The sequence below is a fragment of the Elaeis guineensis genome, chromosome 5 (assembly GCF_000442705.2).
Source record: "Elaeis guineensis isolate ETL-2024a chromosome 5, EG11, whole genome shotgun sequence".
In the NCBI taxonomy this organism is placed as follows: Eukaryota; Viridiplantae; Streptophyta; class Magnoliopsida; order Arecales; family Arecaceae; genus Elaeis; species Elaeis guineensis.
In genome coordinates, this window is record NC_025997.2 from 120,632,719 (window position 1) to 120,652,949 (window position 20,231).

The 20,231-nt window shown below is 34.3% G+C and overlaps 1 protein-coding gene and 1 long non-coding RNA gene across 4 annotated transcripts in view; both read right to left on the reverse strand.

Moving 5' to 3' along the window:
* Positions 1 to 3,524: 3,524 nt before the first annotated feature.
* Positions 3,525 to 15,480, reverse strand: LOC105046221 (uncharacterized). 3 transcript variants are annotated; one of them, XM_073258327.1, is made up of 7 exons: positions 15,264 to 15,470; positions 15,100 to 15,158; positions 13,570 to 14,051; positions 8,867 to 10,916; positions 8,088 to 8,294; positions 6,855 to 7,199; positions 3,525 to 3,905 (listed from the first exon to the last, which is right to left on the reverse strand). In XM_073258327.1, the coding sequence occupies exons 3-6, from the start codon at positions 13,938 to 13,940 to the stop codon at positions 6,882 to 6,884; spliced, it is 2,946 nt and encodes a 981-aa protein (XP_073114428.1). In that variant the 5' UTR covers positions 13,941 to 14,051; positions 15,100 to 15,158; positions 15,264 to 15,470; the 3' UTR covers positions 3,525 to 3,905; positions 6,855 to 6,881. The 3 variants fall into 3 exon arrangements, with proteins under 3 accessions (XP_073114428.1, XP_073114427.1, XP_073114426.1); XM_073258326.1 differs by having other exon boundaries at positions 15,100 to 15,167; XM_073258325.1 differs by lacking the exon at positions 15,100 to 15,158 and having other exon boundaries at positions 15,264 to 15,480.
* A 3,917-nt stretch (positions 15,481 to 19,397) lies between these two features.
* The window catches only part of LOC105037293 (uncharacterized), a 2,449-nt gene continuing 1,615 nt past the window's right edge, over positions 19,398 to 20,231 (reverse strand). Inside the window, exons 1-2 of the long non-coding RNA XR_002163831.3 lie at positions 19,818 to 20,231; positions 19,398 to 19,621 (exon numbers count right to left, since the gene is read on the reverse strand). The exon at positions 19,818 to 20,231 is cut by the window's right edge and continues 1,615 nt beyond it. This is a non-coding gene — a long non-coding RNA (uncharacterized lncRNA). The remainder of the gene's footprint in view (positions 19,622 to 19,817) is intronic.

Sequence of the window (20,231 nt, forward strand, 5' to 3'; positions counted from 1 at the left end):
TTATTTTCAAGTAATAGAAAGAAGTTTTTTGTGGTATTTGATGATGTTGTTTAATAATATTTTTTTATGAAAAAGTGCATGTCTACATTCTTAGAGATGCATCATACAAGATTCACACCTAAATTTTTGATTGCCGAGCAAAGAGATGTGACCAGTAAGACAATCTCCAGTCGCTATATCATTCCATAACATCAATTCTTTTATTTTAATATAAATATCATATGTGTATCATAATACCATGTCATATACAAGAACAAAAATAGCCGTATATATATATATATATATATATATATATATATCTTTTCTACTTCCGACCATTTTTTTGGCCTAAAATCTAATTGTTTTACTTCTCTTTCTATCAAAAAAATACTCTTCAATAGAATACTTTGGAAAAATGAATCTAAATGTCATGATCACTTAAGAAATAGCAAACTATTTACCATCTTCTCCAAAACGATTTATAAGAAAAAGACAAGTTGGCATGTTTTAATGGTGAATGAATGAGATGACAGTCATTTACAACTATCAATTTCCCTCTGTATCCCTTTTCTCAAGGAAAAAAGCAAAGATAAGTTAAATACTTCTTGATAATTCCTCAACTGCTTTTTGAATTAGCAAATCATTATTGCTTTCGGAAAAAAAAATTCATATGAAAACTCTCTCACAAGCTGTAACTAAGTATCCATTTATTTTTCCTAGTAACTTTATCGTAGACTGCTGATGGTTTTGCTATCTGATAGGAGAAATATTAATTTTGATTTCTTGTATAGGCATTACAAACTTATCTCCTGTGTCATCTACATACCATGGGCTACAAAGAAACTAATCAAGTAATCAGAGCTACAACAGAAAATCAAGGACAGAACTGTCCTACAAAATCATAAAATAGAAAGAAAGAATTAAAGCTAGCTACCAAAATATTTGGCAGAGAATGTTTCTCTTTCCTGTTAAGATCTCTTCTCCTAATTGTGTTTTGGATTTGACTTGCTTGTTGGTGGCAGCTTCTTCATGTTTGCGATGACCTCTATCTCGGTTTGTTTGTCTGCTGCTGCATGGAAGCCTTTCAGATTTGCAGAGTTGGTGGCCACAGGCTTCAACAGCCTTCTTATTTGGACCTTCTCTTCTAAAGATTCTCTCTCCAAGGAGGGAGGTGATGGAAAACTTGCATAAAAATGCAGTAGAATCAAAACAGAAAGGAAAGAGAGAGCTCTGAAGATGGCTTTCATGGTTGGTTGGGATTTGGGATGGTAAAACTATGTCCACTTATATAAGATCTCTGAGCCCATTATTGCACCTTTCGAAGACAAGTCCGCAGTAAAGGCAATAGAAATTTAAAAAAAAAAAAATGACACTTCAGCTCACTGAACAAAGAGACAAGAAGTATTGTAGAGGCAGGAGATACCATGTTACAAGAGGATTGCACACGTCTAGTGGTTAATAAAGTTGTTTTTATCCTTCAATTTTCAGCTACTCATTTTTATTTGGATCATAGCCTTCTTGCAAGATAGACACCACATGGATTAGCATTGAAGGCAAAGAAATTTCCTTTTTTTCAAAGAAAGAATTCCCTATGAAGCATGAAATTTCAGTACATACTACATCACATGGTAGAAAGGCATACTGCATGACGTGGTGTGTACTATATACCTTACAAGTCACAACTTTGTATGAACGTATCACTCTTCAAAAGGACCAATAACCACCACAACAAACAAATCTTATCGTTTTGGAACCATAATCACAAGCATAGCCACTACTAATGCTTTAAATAAGCTATATGAATTCAATGCAATCTCCTTTCTGATTATGGATGGTGATAATAATTATTAAGGAATAATAGTTCCACGTCGGATAGATTAAGAATTCTTGTAGTGCTTGTATACTCTTGGGCTCATCCATTTGAACATCTGGGTTGGGATCTTAACATGGCATCGGTTTGTTACAGACTCTTCAACTAAGCAACTGATAGAGGTTAACTACAACTTAATTCAAATCTACTAATAAATTCCCCTCCCTAGCAATCATTTTTGTTTTCTAATATAGTCTTGGACTTGGTAGTGGCTGTTCATGTGATGCGTATTTGACTATTCCATTACCCTGACCCCTCCACACTCCCAAGCACCACAGTTTGTGGGAGTCATGTGACCATCCATGCCAATGTTGTCAAGAAGTATTAGTCCATGCCAATGTTGTCAAGAAGTAATAGAAATCAGACGATAGCACCTGATATTTTAATTGCAAGAAGCTAAAGATTCAGATGGGTTGGCTTAGCTTAGGTTAGCTGGGTGAGTCAGCTTTCCAGGGTACATATCAGAAACAAATCAGGTAAGACATAAAAAAAATTCCATGTTCTGGATTCCTTAGGCCCATAGATTTGAAATGAAAATGCCATGAGTTTGGTGGAAAGAAACCAGTCTATAGACATCCACATGCAAGATGGAAAAGTGTGTCAGACTGCAATTAGGTCATTTGCTTTTGCTAAGTTTGACCGTCAAAGTTCTAGCATATAAAACAAACATGGATTTCAGCAATTTGTAGGTGTCTCAATATTGCTCAGATGCCTAGCACCAGCATCCATCTCAAGGGATGGTAGCTCTCTTTCTACCATGCATCTCCATTTCTTTTTTTTGAGTGAAACTAAAGCATGTTCCTTTCTATCATTGCTTCAGCAGCGAGGTTATCTCTACTTATTGTACCACCAAATGAAGATATCTGATTCTGTATTTCTGAGTCTAGAGAAGATATATGAAGAACAAATGGGATTTTCGTCTAAGTTTATGAAAGCAACCAAATCCAAAACCATGCAATCCAGGGTTCCTTTAATTTAATCTTCTAGTTCTATGCTAATACAAGAAAATAACTATAAGTAGAGGTGAGGTGTTTAAATCCGGACTGCTTTATGAACCGAGCATCTTCCACAAAAATCTATATTCTTGTTCACATTGGTCATATCACATTTTATTGGTAAAAAAAGGTATAATCCATAACATATGAAGGTTAACAACATACCAAATGTGACATGAACAAACGAAGAGTATCTGCCATAATAGGTTCTTCCACTTCACAACATAAACTTTCTGTGACATTCTATTTAACCAATGTCAACAGAACTTGGCTTCAAAATTTACAGTACAGGTGATCCGGTATACAAAAAAGAGGAGAGATGGTTAGGGTGGGGGGTCCTGGGGGAATAATCTCGACTGTTGAAATTGTTGAATTAATAACAACATAAGAAGGACTATCACTAGGAAGTCCTTTTGCTTCTTGTCCATTTTTAAGAACAACCTTCTCAGATCAGTGTTATAAGAGGCACATCACAGATCAATGGTTACCTTGTACCATAAACCAACCATATTAAGGGTAAGGTTGATGATTGCCGATGCAGATAAACAAGTAATTGAAGCCATCCTTGATTTGATGATCGAACAGTGACATCCTTCTCCAACATTCCACAATATCAAAACACCACATCTTGAAATGCCCATTCAGGAACAGGCCTAGCATAATCTCCCAAGATATGTATGTTGAAAACTCAAGAATTCAGTGAGAAGTTTTATTGAATAAAGTTTGACTGCAAACTCATTTATGTACAGAAAATATCAAAAAAACACCCACTTTCCTATCAACAATCTTTCCCCCTTAAACCTTTGGAGACCTATAAAAGAAACTAAAGGGAAAAAAAAAAAAATTCTATTCGCCAATAAACTTACTCTATATGAGTTCGATAAATGAAAAAAATGGAAAAGCATATTTAAAATATACATATATAAAAAAAAAAAGTACTATTTCTTTTCTAGCAACAATGTTTGCTCATCCAGCATGACACAGTCAAACTCCAAAAGATTTCTTCGGATATTTGATTTAAGCAGCAAGAAGCCTCGAACAACAATCCCAACAAATGGAACCTGTAAAAATAAAGCTTGAGTTATGCTTACAGCAGAATCAGTTGATATTAAACATCAATATGGTTCTGATGTGCTAAATTGCTAACAGGATGATTAAATGCAAGATTTGCAAGTTCAGGTAAAAGCCAATCAGGTATCTGTCACATAGTGATTACTGCATAAATTGGGTGGATGACAGATCTGCACGTTGCTGGTTACAGCTAAGACCTCTTTTGGATGGTAAAAGAGTCTTAATGTATCACTACCAATTTTTTGGTATCCATGCTGGTCGGTGACACAAGTTCCAGATGTGTGTGATCATCTTAAGAAGCATATATTGGAGTAAATGCAGTGTAAATTGAGTCATGTATCAACATATGTAGGCTGACAATGGATCAGATATAGATCGAATACTGGTATACCCATATTTGTATACTTATTTCTTATGAATACATACATGGATATTTAACAGATACTAAACTTAGTAACCATATTTGCGCTCAACAGACATGGATACAAATCGGATATTAAGCATATCTATATTTGCCTTGAACGGATTTGGATGCAAGTCGGATATTAGTTATATCCATATTTTTTATATGTTGATATCGAACCTATCATTCAGGTCACTAGTTTGATCGAGTTTGTATTAAAATATCGAACATAAAAAATTATTTAAATAAAAAATTATATAAAAATATTAATAATTTTTTAATCAATTACCATCATTATTCTTTTATTATGCATTAGTAAAATAGTCATCAATTATCTATTTTTTAGATCTTGTAATAAAATCATATAAATGTAGAAACACATAGAAGTTATTAACATTTATTTTTTTTAACAATAAAATTTTGAATAAATTGATAATCACAATTAATCTAATATGTTATTATAGTTTATTATATTATAATATTATATACAATATATTATGTAATAACTAATATATTTTTTAATATGATTATATTATATTTTTTAATTTCATTTATAATTTTATTTACTATTTATTATTATTATTATATTGCTATAAATATAAATATCCGTATATATTTATAATTGAATTGATTTAACTAAACAATAAATATGTTCATATTGAAAAAATACTTCGAATTATTTCATACCAAATAGATAATTTGAATTAATATTGAAACATTAGCCAATTGTTGTGCAGACCTCATGATGATGGTTGTTGAAAGAGATATCAAAATCTTTTGATCTTTTCTCATGAATAGGTTATATTGCAGGGAATAAAACAAAGTATATTCAATTTTCATTTTTTTATCAAACATAAAAGATATAATTTTTTATCAATAATGATCAAAATATAAAATACGAAAATATACATCAAATAGTTATTTAATTACTTGAATAGATATGATAGGTAAAATAAACTATCAATATAAAAGTAAAAAGCATGTTGTAACTTGGTGGCTGAGCACTTGCCTTATGAGTCAGAGAATTATTTTTAATGGATACCAATGAGTTTAAATTAAGATTTCAATCCATATCTAAGATTTATAAGTAGATATTCGAATTCGGATCCGGATCCAATTGGATACTAGATCTCCTATCCGAATCCAAATTGATGTGGTCAGATTATATCTGACCTCTTTTCCACCCCTGTATGACAGATCTGCATATTGTTGGTTACTGCTAAGACCTTCTGTTGGTTGGAAATTGGGTTTCAAATCTACCACCACCACCAAATTTTTGGTATCTATTCTGGGGCCAGTCACACAGGTTTTATAGATGTCCATGGTCAGCTTGAGAAGCATATATTGGAAGTAAAATGCACTATTCATCAAAACACAAGGCCACTGTCAGGCAAAGGATATAAGTAGGTAGAATCCAGTATCAAGCATTCCATCTAGACACTCGTAACCACAAACTTCGTGTGTTTAAATCTACAAACAAAACCATAATTTTGAGGTTAGCTTTTCTTCTAGTAACTTGTCTTAACATTTATCTTCAGTATCACTACAAGCTTTTCCATACCCTTTCTCACAACTTCCACCTTCTGGCTACTCCCTAGGTCCCTTTTCACATATTCAAGTACCTCTCCTTATTAGGACCTCCTCTGATTTTCGAAGAACATGCTTTCATCATCTTATTTTAATGTGACCTAACTCTATCCTGCATAGTTTTACCTCATATTCATCTCAATATTTTTATTCCCATCACATTCATCTTCTTTACTTAGAAATTTTTAATTGTTTGACAGTCTGACTCATGCAAATTAAGGGGCTTATTGTTAATTTATAAAATTATCACTAGTCTCCAAGGGACAAAAATAATAGATAGAACATCTACGCACAATACATTTTCTCATTGTTTTGTTTAATTATTAGCTCCAAATATATATATATATATATATATATATATATATATATATATATATATATATATATATATATATTTGTTTAATTAGTCTTTTAGAATATAGGTCTACAATTTCAGGGGATAAGGATTCCCTTTGCATTTAAGTGAATTGAAAGTTTCAAGTAATCAACAAATCCTTGGAAGCATTTATGAAGCTTCTAAGCTATAATCAACACAGTTACCAAAAAAATGTAACAACTAACAACCATTTGAGGCTCATCAACTTCTAACTTCTAAGAATGCTTATATAATTGGCCTAGCTTGTTAGATGCATCTAAACATCCTCTACATTTCCAAGAGTTTTGTTTATATAAATGCCTCACACAAATAAAATAGAACATATACTCCAAGGAGATATATGGTTCCTAACAAAATTAAAAAATATTTTAAATTAAAGACTCTCCTCAAACAGTTATTTCTTTCAAATCCAAGCAAGAAGCGCTTCCAAAAAATACTGCAAAAGACATGTAGTTTATACCCAGAAAAACTTAAGCAGCAATTGGCACTCTCGTGCTATCCAAAAAAGAAACAAGAAAAACATGTTAAAGGCAAAGGCAAAGAAAACTAGCACGAGAAGGTTAACAGACTTACATTCATCAGTCTTCATCTCATGTTTACTCATTCCAGTGAAAAATCTTTCACTGATCTAGGACTACAGATGATGTCAAATGGCTTGTCACCAAGGCTGTCTTTCAAGATAGCAATCTGCCCCTCTTTGGTGAGAACATCTTCGTCAAGTTCTTCAATTTTCTTTTTGAGAGAAAGAACCTCATGATTCAGAAGCATAACGTCCTCTCTTGAACGCTTCACTTCCTCCCACATATGGTCCCTCTCCTCAGAAATTTTCACAAGTATATTGCGTGTTGCAGTCAGTTCCTTTGTGCACTCTTGAAGATCATGCTGGAGATGGTTGATGCTTTCATTTTTCTTCAGCATCTGTTTATTATAATCAGTGTTACCATTATTGGATATATAACAAATAATAGTAGAAAAAGACCATAATTTAAATGGGTAATTAATGGCTAACACATACCACTGTAGTGTTGCTCAATTCTGTTTTCAATAAAAGAAAATAAAAACCATGTGCAAATCATGGTGACTGGTGTCTGCCTATAGATGTAAATAAATTTTGCTGCTAACAGTGGACCGTGCAGATTTTTTCGTTAAGACCAATAAATTAACACTATCTATTGGTCTCTAAAGCAAGTAGAAAGCATTTGCAACAGGTGAATGAGACAGTGAATCTGAATTAGAAGTTCAAAAGCCAACTGAGAAGGATCCGGGTGTATATCAAAATGGCTAGCGTCTATAATATAATTCATAAATGCTTTGCTGGAACAATTGTATCATGCAACTTTTTACATCGAGACACTAAAAAAGACAAAAGATGAGAGAAACCTTTTTCTTGGTCTGTAAAAAAGAGCCCTTGAGAAAGCAAAAGACGTAAATTTACAAAAAGAAGAAAAGTTCAAAAAAGAAAACATGTTTAGATATGTATTTTTTGCCATTTGGGAAAAAATGGGGAATATGAAGGTGAATTAGACACACCCATATACATATCTAAACATGGATACTTGCATAAAATATGAAGGCGAATATTCATCAAAGATATCATGAACATGGAAGAATAGAAATACTAATTTAGAAACACCTCAAGCTGTATAGTGTATTGTGTGATACCATTAATATGTAGAGACATCCCATACTTGTAAATTTAATTCTTGATATGTATAGGAAATGGTCAGCATCAGATGGTATGGAACACATCCATTTCATTAACAAGATAATACTAATGGAAGATATATTTAGCAGACCATGCCACACCTGAAGCTCCACATCCTTCATCTTGTGGGTGAGACAGGATAGTTGATCCTGCAGTCTCTGAATCTCAGTTTGCAAGACATCATGAACCCTTATTGAAGAAGCCAACTCTGCCTGTAGTTGATCAAGTTCCAGTTCTTTACAGCATAGTTTCTCTCGCAGTACTCTCGTTAGCATAGTCTCTGCCTTCAATTCAAGTTCTAATTCATCCTAAATCAGTCAAAGAAAACCATCAGGCAAAAAGGAATTTCAAGAGAAAAAAACCTAAAAATACCATCAGGGGAGAAGGATCTTTCCAAAGGCTTATTATCATGAAAATGAACACCATTATTTAGTAGTCCATTATCTGTAGGACTTTTGTTATTATTACTCTAGATATCATATTCCATCTCCAGCACCAAAAATCTCAATTTTTTCTAGGAGGCATAAGTGGGCATGTGCCATCCATCTGTCTACTTTCTCATGTCATAGCTGCTGCTCCCTGCTCATGAATGAGAGGTTGGCAGTGGTGGCCTGAAGAAAGAAGACAACGGATTGCAATCCACAAATTTGCCACCATATGTAAATAGAATAAACTGTCTAGTACTCAATGCAGTAATCGGAGATTCTCCCCTAGACTAGTATGCAAGATTACACTTGACTCAGGCATTTCAAACATCAACTGTCCAGATTACAGAGATATCACTTACAGAGTTCTTTAGATAATGCTCGAAGTAGCGTTTGATTTAAAATATTAAAATTCTAATTTTGTCTATAAAGTCAAAGAAACTTATGAATTATACCTTTGAATGTTTTGACCCATCACATTCTGTAGTCCCTGGCCGACAATCCGATGCTTGTGAACTGGGCTTCTCGACTAATATTGCTGCTATTGTTTGCAAACTTCTTCTAAAGTTTTCATGTCCCCTCCTTAAACTCTGATATTTCACAGTGTACTCAGCAAATGAATATCGATCATCATTAGCCTCTTGGCCATGTTCACACTTCTTGCAATTCATAAAGCCCAATAGCTCACCACTAAAGTGATCAAAATCATGGAGCAAGGAAAAGCCCTTATTCTTCAAGAAATCTACCTGGGCACAAAGCTCCTGCTCAAGCTTAATTGCTGAGAACCCATAGCCATTTCCAGTAGCTTGCAGGCGACTCAAGAGGCCTATGTTCTCATGCCTAAGGGATTCCACTTCGTGCCTGAGAGACTCTACCTCCTTCCTCAGGTTCTGTTCCACACCCGTCAATCTTAATTGCTCCATCTGCAACCTACTTACATGACCACCTCTCTCAACTGATTGATTTCCAATCTCATCATTATAGCCCTGTCTCAAACCATTAATTGTCTTATCTTGTTCACTGCAGACCCTTTGCAACCGTACAACCACTTTCTGCAGTTCCTTGTTCTCCCTCTCTTTCTCCTTGTAGCTTCTTCTGATAAATTCCCGATCCTCTTCTGCACCATTTAATTGTTCCTGCAATTTTGATAAGGCTTGATGGAGTTCGTGGTTCTCTGTCTTCACTTGCTCCAGACTAGCTGTCAGATCATTTACTTGCATTTCAGAATTCATAATCCTATTTCTATTATCCACTTCAGAACCTTTAAGCGAAGATATTTCCCTCTGGAGAGACACATTTTGCTCTGCCAGTTCCCTTACCCGTTCCCGAAGCCTCTGCTCTTCCGATTGAAACTTTTCAAGCTTGATGGACCAGTTGCTGGACCTCCGGTCCAATTCTTTCTCTAAACTTGATTGCAGTTCATTCTTCTCCTTTTCCAACCTCCTAGTTCGAATGTCTAGTTCTAACTTAGCCTGTTTCAATCCCTCTTTTGTAGATGATCTCTCTGCAAGTCGGAACTTTATTTGTGATAAGAGCTCAACTGCCAATTTTTTCCTGTCTTCAGTAATATTCCTAAATGTCTGAAGCAATGCCGGCACGTTCAAACTGCAGTTCTGAAGTTCTTCCAGCTCAAAATCTTTCTGAGATAGAAGCACGATCATTTGTTCTACTTCCTCTGTCTTTTTAATTAACTCTTCATCTATATCCCATTCCAATAACACAGAACTAGTGCCTTTATCATTTTTAGTGTCCATGGAACCATTTTTGGGAAAAGAATTTTGTCTTTGAAAACCCAACAACTCCTTATTACAACAGTTGTTAAAATTCTCAAAAGGTGGAGTGCAATCAGTAGAACAATGTTGGCCAATGTCATTCAAAGTCAAAGAGGGCAGTGGTTCTGATGAATCCTCATAAATATCTTCTATTGTTGTAATAGTTTCAGAGTCATAATCTTGGGACTTTATCATAGATTTCTCATGGAATGAATGCAATGGATTCTCTTGAGTCTTTGTCATGTGCCTCTGTGGAGATGCTGGCCTGAGATCATCTCTCGTCCAATCTTGTGCAGAAAGGTGTCGACAGGCATCTTTTACCTCCTGAAACGAGTAAGTTCTAAGGCAATCCTTGCTATATGATGGTGAAGATGGTGCCGTAGGCTGAGCCTGCGGTGGCCTTCCTGAGCTGGGAAATACTCTATTCTCGGATATACAACAATCATTTTTAGTATCAAAAACATGTTTCTGAGAATCTTTCTGGGATTTAATATCCTGAAGCTCTCCATCAACGTAGCGGTCTAGAATTCTGTTTCTATCTAAAACCTGAGTTAGGCGAGTAGTCCTGCATCTTAGTGGAATTGGAGAGTTGAAAGGTGAATTTCCTGATGAACATTGCCAACCTCTGGATGAACAAGGAGAATCTTGTTTCTCAACACCATGCAAATGATGAACTGCAGACCAAACACCTCGTTTAGGTCGTGTACAACCTTCTGGAGTCTGGGGATCACAGCTAAGTAAAAGAAAAATAGCATACGGTCAGACCAAACAGTTCAAAACAAGATAAGAAATTTATCCGTAAAGCACCAAATAAGGAGCATATCCAGATGTTCGGTTCTACAACTAAGAAACCTCTTCAACTTGGGAGGGCGAAGTTTGAATCCATCACAAACAAGTATGCACCATGTCTAAAGACGCAAGCACAACCACATGCGCATATCTAAGAGGGAGACAATTTATACACAGTTTATACATATATACGTACAAAAAACAAATAAATGGATGGATGGACGTATTATATGTATGTGTGACTGAATTGTTACCACCAAACAGAGAAATATGGGGGAAGGAAACAAGGAGGTAGGGGGGAAAGAGAAAGAAGTGATTCCAAGAATAGTAATGCTGTCAAGAAAGAAAGCAATCTCCTAACATACATAACAAAAATCTACTATCAGTCAAAAGCCTGATCTATTTAACTGAAAAATAGCACTGACATATAATCAATTAGGGCCGCAGTGAGTACCCACAGGAAACATTGCTAGTGAAAGAATGCAAATGAACATATGCAGATGCAAAGGGGAACTGCTAATGAGTGCTTGACTGTAATCTTTCTCCATCTTGGATTTTTAGCAGTGAGACTTTCTGTAATTCGAAATTGCTGGAAGCTATAAGCTTATCACCTGTCAAGGCATGTATAACAACTTCAACATGCAACTCATCCCACGTCTAGCATCACCAAATATATTGCATATGCGAGATGTTGTGGCTAACCTATATAATTCTAAATCTTACATAGAATGGGGAAATTATGCTATTACAGAAAGGGGAGTGTAATAATAAATTTCGCTAGAAACATAGGATGAAGAATGGCATTTAGGTGAAAAAGAGTCCTGGACATTGCCACCACTCTGTGCTATTCTTTTCTGAGATGTTGCATGAATCAATAAAGATGACAAAAAGTGATATTATGTCATTCATGTACTTTTTTCAGAAAATTTGTTATCAATTCTGAGAAACCCATAGCCAAGAAAATGCAAACTGGGTCAGAAACATGACTTTATCAATGGCTTATCTCACATATTTTAAGCAATTTTAGAGTAAAACTTAACCAAGGAACATAATTTTAAATTGCTAAGCTGTTTGCTTCCCAAGTTCTATAAAAACAGACTAATGCCTCTCCACCCATCTTCTGCCATACATTAGACGCAAGTTGATCTTAGAAATAGCTCTATCACTTTTCATAAAACCTGTTTTATATAAAAACATAAGATAGTTAATAGATATGGAAATGACTTCTGCAAAAATCATAACTCCCCATCCACCCATCATCTTCTATTTTACATTAAACAAAAAAAAAAAAAAAAAAAGTTATCATCATTTATTTTCAGAAATCCAAAATGCACCATGCTGCTCCATACTGCTAGGTCATCGTTATCATGCAAGATATATCACCAACTGAATTTTATGCATTTTGATTTTATCTGATTCTTGCTTAATGGAAAGTATGATGGCAATCAAAGAACTAAAAGTGACACATGCCATTTTCAGCAACCGGGTATATCATCATATTTCAAATAATACTTAACTTTTGACCAATTAATGAAGTATGATACAGCAGGCAAAAATAAGTCAAATATGAAAGAAAATTGTTTCTCCACATTTCAGGCAAAAATTAAGCAAGAAAATTTCTGAGTAGGAAGTGACAGCACGCAACTGCAGTGGAAGCCAATTTTTTTCAATTCCAACATACTATGAAGTTTTGTGGAGGCGCATGCATCTAAAAGCTTAGAGCAACAATGAAAGGAATTGTTCTTTATTCTTGCAGAAGACGTCTGTAGTTGAACAAGGAAGGAGTAGCAAACAAAAATACATGCAACCATATAGCATATACAACTATATGTATATATCAATTAAAACTAGTTTTTTGTTATGTATTATCCTTGATTATCACAATAACTGGAGTACCATGCAAACAATTAAGCAGCAAACCAATGTAAATTAAGATTAATGTGAGGTTATGCCAGTCCAAGCATGACCACAAGCGCAGATGCATTGGCATCACCGGACTGCATGCTTGGTGAGTTGGCCCAATAAAATTATAGATCATGATATCTTTTCTTAAGCTACTGGGCAATCAGAAATTATGAGTCGGTCCATTTTGCTCCAAACAAATGTAAGTGGAGCAAATGGATAGAAATACCTTAAAAGCACTTCTATCGTAAGAACATCATCATAGTAATTTAAATGTATGAGTGGTCCCTAGTCAATTCTTGAGTGAGAGAGAGAGAGAGAGAGAGAGAGAGAGAGAGAGCACATAAAGCTCAAAAAGGTAATTATGCAGTTCATATCCAATTCAAGAAATGATGCACTATAAAAATAAACACATAAAAGTGTGCTCCTATGTGAATTAATCTATCTATAAGAATCCTTATCCAAACAAGAAATAACCAGATTACATATTTATTTATTAAAATAAGAAATCTAAGAGTGCCTGCAAGATGCAACTGATGTTCCACTCATAAATACAAATAGAATTTTAAAAGTTGACTTCAACTGAAACAAGCAACCCAGTCTAGTCATTGAGACTTGGCTGCAATCACAGAACAAGAGAAACCCCTGGGAACAACAAACATAAACTTCAGTAATTCATATATATAAACACTTACTGGGCATGGCATTCAGTGACATGACAGGGTGAACTTCCACAAGTAGATGGCGATCCACTTAAATTGCTTGAATAATACAAATTTCCTTCTCCTGTACTATTATGAATTGCAGAGCAAGACGAAAGGCTCCTTCTATGACGTGAACGAGGAATAACCTCACATTCTGAGTATCGGTTCACTGGTTTAAAAGCTGAATCATCAAGCATTTGAGAGCCATCCCAAATCTTTTCACCCACTGGATATTTTCCATCATTCTGCCGTGGTGTCTCCCAATAGATGTTCTCCTTGCTGGAAGATGGAGGAACTGCAGGTGTTGGGTTGCTGTTTGCACTGCTGGATGCTGAAGATCTAAAGGAAAAGAACTTCCTCATTTCTGAAATGTTGTAGACTTATGCTCATGTAAGTCACAGAAAGTATCTTCTGAAAGGTAATTAAACACTTTTTGTTCCTCAAAGGCTTCAATCAGGAGGGTAGCAGAATCACTGATCAAGAAACATCACAAACTAAGAGTATAAAAAACATGTGGAACCCAAAAAAAAAATAAAAAAGAAGCATATAAACTATAAGAACTCATAAAAATAATGAAACGTAGGTCTGACAAGAGGTGAAGAAACCTCTTAAAACCCCACCACAATCTCAATTAAAAAGATGGAGCCCCTCTACAAATCACTTATCCTGATGAGATATAAGCAAACACAAAATTGATATGAATAACTTAAAATCCTAAAAGATCAACACAAAATGGTCAAACATAAGTCCTTTGTCAAGCAATAAGGAGAAAAATCAAAAAGATCAAAGAAGCAATCCAGAAGTGAAAGAATTCCATCTAAGGATGCAAAGAAACCAGAGTCCATAAAATCTATAAAACGATAGATTATGATGCCAAATATGTTAAAAACCTGAAGTAGAAACTAAATACATGTATAAAACTTTAGAATTATCTTAAGCAGAAACTTAATAAGAAATTATTAGATGCAACACTGATGGAAATGAGACAAACCCAAATGAGAAAAAGTGAGCCAAACATTGAGAAAAAGATAAACAAGTGTACCTATATAGAATTGAACAACCATCACTATTTCTTCGAGGGCAGAGTAGAAATACTGCGAATGAAAGTAAAAAAGAAAAATAGAGCTTTAATTTTTTTTTTTAATGTTGGTTAATCCACTAGCATGTCTTCGTATGAATATATAATCAGATTACAGAAATATCAAATCTGGATTCTTGATTTCGAATTACGGAATATAACTTCCTTTCACTATACTCCCTTAAACCCTAAAATTACATGTCCAGAATTACGAAAAAAAAAAACAAGCGATGGTACAATATTCCAATCGAAATCATCCGAGAACATCTTCGAATAATCATCGAACTCCTTAATCCAAAATACCGAAAAAACCAAAAAAAAAAAAAAGTGAAGAAAAAAGAGAAGAAACCAAATGCAAAAAACCCACAATAAAATTCAAGATAAAAACGAATCAAGACTTCGATGAAATCCAGAAAAACTCAAAAATCAAGAAAGAAAAGTACCTCGACACTCGCTTTCTTCTGCTTGCTGCCCGCGGACTCAAACCAAACCCCCCCGAAAACTAAAACAACTTAAACATTGGAGAACTTTTTGGGCATCAATGGAAAGAAAATGGAATACGTTTCCCATATATTATCTCATTAATTGCAAGGAACAAGAAAGTTACCGTTAGATTGTCCTCCAGAAGTCCGAATCCCTCGCTTTTTTGAACTTCGAGCTCCAAAGAATTCAAAACATTCCAAGAAATTAAAGAGAATTATTGCTTGCTCATGATCCCGAAAGCGTACCGATTTGCTGGAATCGATCGAACGAATTTTTCTTCGAGAATTTTTTTTTGAAATATCTTCGTAGAGAGAGAGAGAGAGAGAGAGAGAGAGAGAGAGTACGGAGAGAAACGGCGGCGTCGGAGGATTTTATAAAGGAGAGGAAATGAGGCATTGGGGAACTGGGGTTTGCCATTTACGTTGGTCATATTTACTATCATGCCCCTACCGTGTAAAATCTCTCTTTCCTCGGTAAGCTTTATCGTATAATTAATTTAAATGTTAGTTAATAGCTAATCTGCAGTTGGATTTGAACCATCTCCAGAAGGTTTGGACGTAATTGATTTGAGCACGATTTTTTTCGTAAGCTTATCTAGAATTTTGGAGCTATTTTCTTGCGGGGCACGTCAGACCTTTTGGTGGTTTCATGCAATGCTTGGAGTCTTATTAAAAATCATATATAACATAGATCTTAATATCATATTTATGTGTGTTATACAATGCTCGCTTTATACAAATGTTGATGTGGTCTTGAGGACCTACGTTGTATGCAACCAAGAGATGTGTCAAACTTGATTTGCTTCCTAACCTCTGCAATCCCTGCATCCTAAAACATATGTACATGCAATCAAGTGTCCAAACCTTTGCAATTGTTGTATGCTTAAATATGCCATACATGCAATCAAGTGTCGCCATCAAAACAAAGTTCACCTGGTTTTGGCTAATGGGACATACACTTGATGTACCCATTAAATAGCATGCTTCTTTGTTTCAAATGTTAATGACATCATTGATTAGAAATTGTTGGCAAAAAGTAACAAGTTAACAAGAAGGTAGGTGAATAATTCTACAACATTAGAGTTAATGTCTGCCTTGGCATTTTCCTTGGTACTTACTTTGGATCTCGGAGACCATTCATTTTTGGCTACACTAGTTTAACATTGGTTAGGGAAAAAAACATGAATGTTTAATTATTGATGCTAGTCAATTAATTAGGTACTGATCTAAAATTGGTATTATAAGCAAAAGTTATTTAATGTGTTGTGAGCACTATTCTGACAATATATGTCAAATATTACATAAGAAAAAAAATGAGCTTATTTACTTATTATGTGTGCTATCTATCAATCAATCTTGTCACAATTTTAATGGGTTAAGAGCATTTTTCTATAGCAACTTCATTATAGAAATTGTGTGGGTCCACTAAAGGTTGGTGCAAGACAACAATTGATGATGTCTTAGATTGGTCATGAAGATCTTATTTTATTTATAACTTATCATCTAGTTTATCATTTAAAACTAGTAATGAGATTACATTAGCATAATGATAACAATTATTTGTTTTACTATGACTAATGTCATATTTTTCTTTATTCATCACTATTAGCCCATTTTGAGTTTACAAAATACATACTTGCCTTTCTTCATCTTTTTTTTTTAAGATTTTGAGACTTGCCTCTCTACATATATCGAACGGGTACACAAATTGATTAGTTAATATGTGTCAAACTGATTAGTTATGTAGGATATTTAAGCCATATTAGACAAATAATACTGGTTGAATTGTAATAAATGGGATTTTCTTTTTAAGCTGGGAAACAATTTATTTTAACAAGTGCTCAAAATGGAATTGATAGATAAAATATATATTACCCAACTATGCAATCCACTTAATTAGGTTATCATAAAGTGGATTTTACCGTAATTCCGTTATCTCTTACAAAGATTATACACAAAGCTCTTGAAAGATAAATAGATCTATCCTATTTACATATTCGCTACTATAAGGTCATAGGTGACTCTCATTCCATCTATCACTCAAAAGTACAAAAATTATTTTGCTATGAGAAGTTGATAAATCTAAGGTGGTAGAATCTTTGTTATTTTTAATCCTCAAGGCTCTGAGATACCAAAATCGCCACTCAATATTTTGAGGTAGAAAAGTAACGAAACAAAATAGTAAAACTATACGCAGGGGCAGTTATGTACATTGAGGACCCATTCCGCCACTGAACGGCTAGTACCGTGTCGGTATCTATCCGTTAGAAGACAAATTTTTAAAACGAGAGGCTTGGGTGGTGAGCCTTTTTTTCGGATCTGTGTCACCAATTTGTCCATTATAAAAGGAGCCCACTCAGTTCTCCGATTCCGTTGTTTGTATACGGTTTCTAATTTCTCAAGCCTCCATTTATGTTACATTATTTAAAAAATTAAATCTATTAATATATGATATAAACGTTTTCTCATATAATTAATGTAAAAAACGTTTTGGAGCCCCAAAAGCTTACCCTGCATCAAAATTTTGCATGGACTCAGAGCTACGAAATTATATTTTTCGAAGCATTTTCATCTTCTCTTGGCAAAATTATGCAAATAATGCTAGCTTGGCAAGTCAATGTTTTCTAAATATTAAACAAATTCCTATCAATCATACCAGCTCTCTTATGTTAACTGGTTGAAAACTTTTTGCTGGCATAAAATGAGTGCTGCATGTTATTACCGTGGCATTATTGTGATATTTTTGATCGATGCATTTCTATTATAATGTAAAGTTGCAAAGCATCTGCTGTCAAAAGTGGATCGCAAATCATAACAGATGTGTTTTTTGTTCAGTGACAGACCATGAAGGATTTGTTTAACCCATGAAATCCGCAGATGGTTCTCTTTTTGACGTCAGTGTCTCCACCATGAGTATTGCTGTGTTGGGATTGTGGGATTTGGTGAACCGCTTCATCAACCGTATCCGGGAACAAAGGATTCATGGAAAGAGACCAAGGAACGAACATTCTCACAGGCAATTGGTGTTGGTTCATTTGCGCTAAAAAAACAAAAAGAGGTGCTGGGTCAAGATAACTTGCTGGTTCTCCTAAGCTTCAATTACGCAAAGCAAGATGCCATTGAGACTCTATGTACCTTTTTAAAGAATTTTTTTTTCTTTTTAACAACATTTTCCATTAGGATGCACTATAATTCCTTAGGTATAATCTATACGAACGTGTATTTAAGAACTTGAATATTTATATGAGATTAAAAAATTTAAATAAAATATTCCGACTAACTTTTTTGAATGAAATCTTAGATTATTACAAATGATATCAGCTAATAACTCATATGAATTAAAAGATACTACATAAATTTATTGGGTTGATTACATAGATTTATTGGGTTGATCCCAAACCGATCGTAATATTTATGAATGGCTGTATAAATTTAAACATTAATCTGATGAGAATGTAAATGCTTAAACGAGGAGAGTATATGAGAATTTATAAAGATATATATTTAATTTCATATTACTTATTTGTTAAATAAATCTTAAATATTTATATAAAATTAAAAAATTTAAATAATACCTTATTTTTAGAGGAGGCCATGGATCATTGAAACTTTATAATTAGCTCTCTCTGCCTTTTGCATTTCAAAAAGATACGGAAGAAGACATCAACAAGTAAGAGCATCCTTCATCTCTTCACATGAATAAAAGATTTTTTTTTTGGATAAAAAATAAAAGATATAATCCCAAGTATTTTTTCATGGTTGGTGGGATTACAGATCCATAATCACTAATCAATAACTAATAGAAGGAATCTCCTGATACATTGAATTTTATTTGATCAAAACTGAACATTTGCTTACCCTATCTCTCTATCAAAAATTTAAAAATAAAATAAAATGTCTTGCAGATCACCTCCCAATGTGTCTGCTCAAATTCATCTCCAAAGGTGTCTGCTTAAATTCAACTCCATTATTATTATACTTAATTCTAGTAGGTTACTCTTGTCCTTTTGACAAATTTTTTTTTTAAATTGCACTTCTCCAGCCAAATGTGTATTTGAACAGCTGCAAGATGCCACCCTTTTTTTTTCAAAAAAAAAAAAAAAAAAACAAGGTAAAAAGAATTTGTCTGAAATTATGCCAAAAAGATTGCATGGGAGATCAATAGACTGTCCCGTCCTTTACCTCTCCATCCTTTTGGGTCTTTGAGCTGTTGCATCCAAACAGAAGTAGCATAAAGATGGGAAAGCAAGAGTTGAATGTAAAGAATGCAATGCCCAGAACTTGCATAAACCTGGCTAATGAAACTCTTTAAGCACAATTTATGAGCTTATAATTTTAAATTTCGTTTTTTCTATTTATAGAATTCAGATGGATTTTACATCCCTTAGAATCAAAGAGAAAGAAAACAAGAAAAAAAAAAGAAAAAAGAAAGAATAACTCCTTTCTCATTGCTTGCTAAACAGAATCCTCTGCTGAATATCCCCTGCAAAAATACAATAAATTTAGAGGAATGATAACTAAATATGCTCATGCAATGAAGCCTACTAGGACCAATCTAATGAGAGAGAATTATATATGCTTATTTCATGAAGGCCACTATGACCAAATCAGTGAGACAAAGCAAGAGGGGAAGGCAAAAATTAGCCCGTAAAAGCCTAAGAACTGACACTTGCTGATACCTGTAATACACACCAAGGGGACATGAAATATATCAATGCATCACAATTCAGAAGGGCCATTGGATCCACTCCAGGGTGAGCGTCATGCGCCACATAACACAATGCAAGTACATGAAAGTTGCAGTTGTGGTTGCCAAATGAATCAAACCTTCTTCCATTCCTTGAAGGATGACGTTTTGGAGATTCTAATGTTCTTGAAGCCACCATATCTGCAACTTTTCTCCATTCCTTGAAGGAAGACGTTTTAGAGATTCTAATGTTCTTGAAGCCACCATATCTGCAACTTTTCGTTGTTTGCATGCTGTGCATGGAATGGAAGCTTCTTCAGTTCACGACACCCGAACACAAACATGTTCTGAAGAGGGGAGATTGATTTCATGACCTAACTTTGATAATTCATATAAGCTTCTCTTA